This window comes from Triticum dicoccoides, chromosome 3A (genome assembly GCF_002162155.2).
Source record: "Triticum dicoccoides isolate Atlit2015 ecotype Zavitan chromosome 3A, WEW_v2.0, whole genome shotgun sequence".
Lineage (NCBI taxonomy): Eukaryota > Viridiplantae > Streptophyta > Magnoliopsida > Poales > Poaceae > Triticum > Triticum dicoccoides.
The window spans coordinates 505,873,587-505,876,959 of record NC_041384.1 but is presented as its reverse complement, the minus strand read 5'-3'; the positions used below and the strand labels follow the sequence as shown (position 1 = coordinate 505,876,959).

The following is a 3,373-nucleotide window of genomic DNA, read 5'->3' as shown; positions in this document are numbered from 1 at the left end:
CTGTTATACAGGCCTGCAAGCTTTTTCTTCTCTCATTTCTACTACCTACTATTACGATCTCATACCATACTCTGGACCCTACATGTCAGTCCAAAGTCAAACCAAAGTGTATCATGATCGTCCTTGGGCCAAAGTCAAATTGCCTTGCCCCCCAAAAAAGGTGTACTTGACACCCTTGGGCCAAAGGAATGCACACGTACGCGTACAGATGTTTTTATTCCAGGCACAAGTCAACAACAACACCAAAGCGAAGAGAATAATTTTCGGCTCAAAAAGAAAGAAGAGAATAAATTTTGTTTAATTTGTGAGACACGAATAGAGCCGTTGCCTTTAGTAGTATTTTCCCTCCAATAAGTAACCAACCCTAACTACTCCTACACTCCCATAACGCTTCTGGTGAGAAAAAGAGGGAGCGCACGTACTCCCCTTCCCCCAGACGCCAAACCCATTACCGCACCGTTGCCATGATAAAATCAAATCCAAGCCCTGGCTATTTATCTATCTATCTACGCACACTGCTGCTCCAATCCATCATCACTAAATCTGTTCAAGCCTCTGTGATTCGTCCCTTCCCATCTTCGCCAAGATCTTCTTCGTGTTTCTCTGCATTGCCAGTGGTCGGTTGCCCGTGCAAGAAGATGCAGGAGGCCTCGTCGTCTTCTCTCCCGGCGCTGAGCAGCGCCTACCAGCCTCTCCCGTCGCTCTACCTCGGCTTCTTGGCGATATGGGCGGCGTCGGGGATCTCCTGGGCCTTCAGCTCATGGAGGAATCGGCACTTCCAGGTCTGTCGAATCCTGCCTTTTAATTTCAACAATTTTCTTCTTCTTCCAGAACTATATGAACTTTAAACAGAATTTTCAGTATGTAAACCCTGCCTTGGGCGTCTGATTAAATTGACAGGGGATATTGCTTTCGTAATTCCGTTGTTGGTTAGTTTTATAATTTTGTTTCTTTTTTACAACAGGCGAATAACCTTCAATGGATCCTGGCCTTGGTTCCCCTGATCAAAGCTTTGCAAATGGCACTCTCGTTTCTGTTCTGGTGAGCAGTCTGATTCTTTTTTGGATCTTTTTTCCCTTTCATTTCACTAGGTTCAGGTTGGCAACTTTCAAATCTGAAAAAATGTGAACAAGCCCCTGAAGCTGCTGCAGAAGGTCTGAATTTGGGTGGCGTGTCTGCAGGTACTCGTGCGTACACCTTCACACATGCTCGCTGTGGATGTCGTTCGGCGTGTACGTGACGGGGATCCTCTTCCAGACGGCCTCCTTCGTCTCCTTCATGCTCATCTCCCACGGTTACTGCATCATGTACGAGCGCCTCTCCATCAGGGAGAGACGCACGACTGCGGGGCTCGGATGCCTCCTCTACCTTAGCCTCATAGGCTATAAAGCCGCAGTCCCTTATTTCACCGTAAGCCGTCTGTCTTCTTCTGCGATTTATTTGTTTGGGGATTCTATACAATTAGCTATCTAAGAAGCCAGATGATGAGAAACTGTGCTCTGATTTTGGAACAGGGTTTTCTTCTGATGAACTACTTCGCGTCATTCTACATCATATTCCGCCGCACGTCGCAGTGCCTGCTGGTTCTGCGTGAGCAGCTTAATTTCGTGGAGGAGGAAGACATCCATTCACTGCATGGGACACTCAACACCAAGTACACAATGTTCAAGTAAGCAGTCCTTATTCCTGACCAACACTTACAGTATTTTACTCTTAAAATAATAACTCATGTGCTTAGCTCCTTGTTTTCTTCTCTTCAGGAGATTTCAGGGTACAATGCAGGTGGCAGCAGTGGCATTCATCATGGTAACTATGGACTGCCCATGCACGGCATTTTCTTATGGTACAAACAGTGACAATGTTTACTGAACTGTGATAATGCCATTTGTGTGTTCAGGTGTACATGAGGGCTGATGATACGCCGGATAACTACTGGTTCCGCGTGTTGGTACGCGAATGGGTGCAGTTCTGCATCTTCATGTACATTGGGTGAGTATCGATTATCGCCAGACAGGGTCGTTAAAATCAAGTGAAACACCATCTTGAGCTGAAATGGGATATGAATTCCAAATATTTCAGGTGGAACTTCAGGATCCCTGAAGCATCACTCCACCTGCCGGTCATGCCCCTGATGAAATCAAACTGGGAGATTACCATGCCACCCATTTACAGCGTGGTATGGTCACCTAACCTCAGTTCATTTCTTTAGCATCTTGTGTTCTTGTGGTCTGAAAAGCTCGACTGAAATGCGCCGTGCTTACTGTAACGACACAGGAAATGGACGCAGCCGATTTCAGAGGACTCGTCTCGGACCAATGGCATGTTGGAGTGGTAGGCAACACTGCACATATTATTTCAGCTATTTATTCATCTTTTTTGTTCTAGAACGTTATGATCGCAGAGTTATTGCATTTGAATCTAACACCTGGTGATACTGCAGAGGACTTCTCATGCCGACGCATGCTACTCTTCACAGCCGTTGCTGGTGCTAGTTCAGAATCCTAGCCCGAAGGTCTCCCGTGCCGCCGTAGCTTCAGGTTTCAGTTGAAGGAGGACAAGCCAGGTTCATTTGTGAGGACCGGGAGATGCAGAAGATGACATCGACCAACTGCCTGATCCGGAAACCGGTGATAGGACGGTTGGGTTGCAACAGAGAAATATTGGGCGCCACGGCGCAGTAGCTCTCTGTTAGCACTAGGAAAGAATCTGCAGTTTTTCTGTAGACTGACAAACAGAGATGCGTTCGCTTCTTCAGCGGTGAATCCACCTTTTTTGCATCCCAAAGTATATTTCGTTCTTCTCCAAGTACAGCAGGATTTTTCACATGTGAAAGACACGATCCAAAATGAATGGGTAGCAATTCCATTTTTTCATGAGATGGTGTGCAATACAATTAGAGCATCTACAGCGAGAGCCCCCGTTTCGGCACCAAACATCCGGCGGTTAGGCTCGGCACTGTCCGGACAGAAAACTTTGACCCAACAAGACCTGGCAAACTCAGCCCAAAAGTCCAGGCTGACCGGGCACCCCCCAATGCCCAGCTCATATGTGGGTTGGATATAGGGGAGCTCAGATGCGTCCGACATGTCGGATCGGACAGGCAGGAACCATTCCAAATCCATTAGAGATCAAAATCTTCATATGGCTAGTGCTTCACAATCGCCTTTGGACTGTTGATCGCCAGGCGGCAACTCGAGCATCCCGAGTGTTGTGTTCTGTGTTGCCAGGAGGAGGAAGATTTAAATCACATGCTCCTCAGTTGCTCCTTCGCTAGAGATTTGGTACAGCGTTCTCCTGCCTTGGCGTCTCCATAGGTTTACGCCGACCCCGGAGGAAAAAATTCAGGCCTGAGCAATGCAATTTTTGGTGGAAG

General features: G+C 47.3%; 1 protein-coding gene across 1 annotated transcript; it reads left to right on the top strand.

Annotated features, from left to right (window-relative positions):
• Positions 1-459: 459 nt before the first annotated feature.
• LOC119271813 lies at positions 460-2,856 on the top strand. Its single transcript, XM_037553487.1, has 9 exons — positions 460-782; positions 965-1,041; positions 1,182-1,410; positions 1,515-1,669; positions 1,761-1,806; positions 1,898-1,989; positions 2,080-2,176; positions 2,275-2,331; positions 2,441-2,856. Exons 1-9 carry the CDS (start codon positions 465-467, stop codon positions 2,546-2,548), a joined length of 1,179 nt encoding a protein of 392 aa, XP_037409384.1. The 5' UTR covers positions 460-464; the 3' UTR covers positions 2,549-2,856.
• The last annotated feature ends 517 nt before the right edge of the window (positions 2,857-3,373 follow it).

Bases quoted from the DNA above. Each gene is read 5' to 3' on its own strand.
- LOC119271813 (XM_037553487.1), top strand. From the start codon at position 465: ATGATAAAATCAAATCCAAGCCCTGGCTATTTATCTATCTATCTACGC. The intron at 783-964 runs GTCTGTCGAATC...TTTTTACAACAG, and splicing joins GGAGGAATCGGCACTTCCAG to GCGAATAACCTTCAATGGAT. The intron at 1,670-1,760 runs GTAAGCAGTCCT...TCTTCTCTTCAG, and splicing joins ACCAAGTACACAATGTTCAA to GAGATTTCAGGGTACAATGC.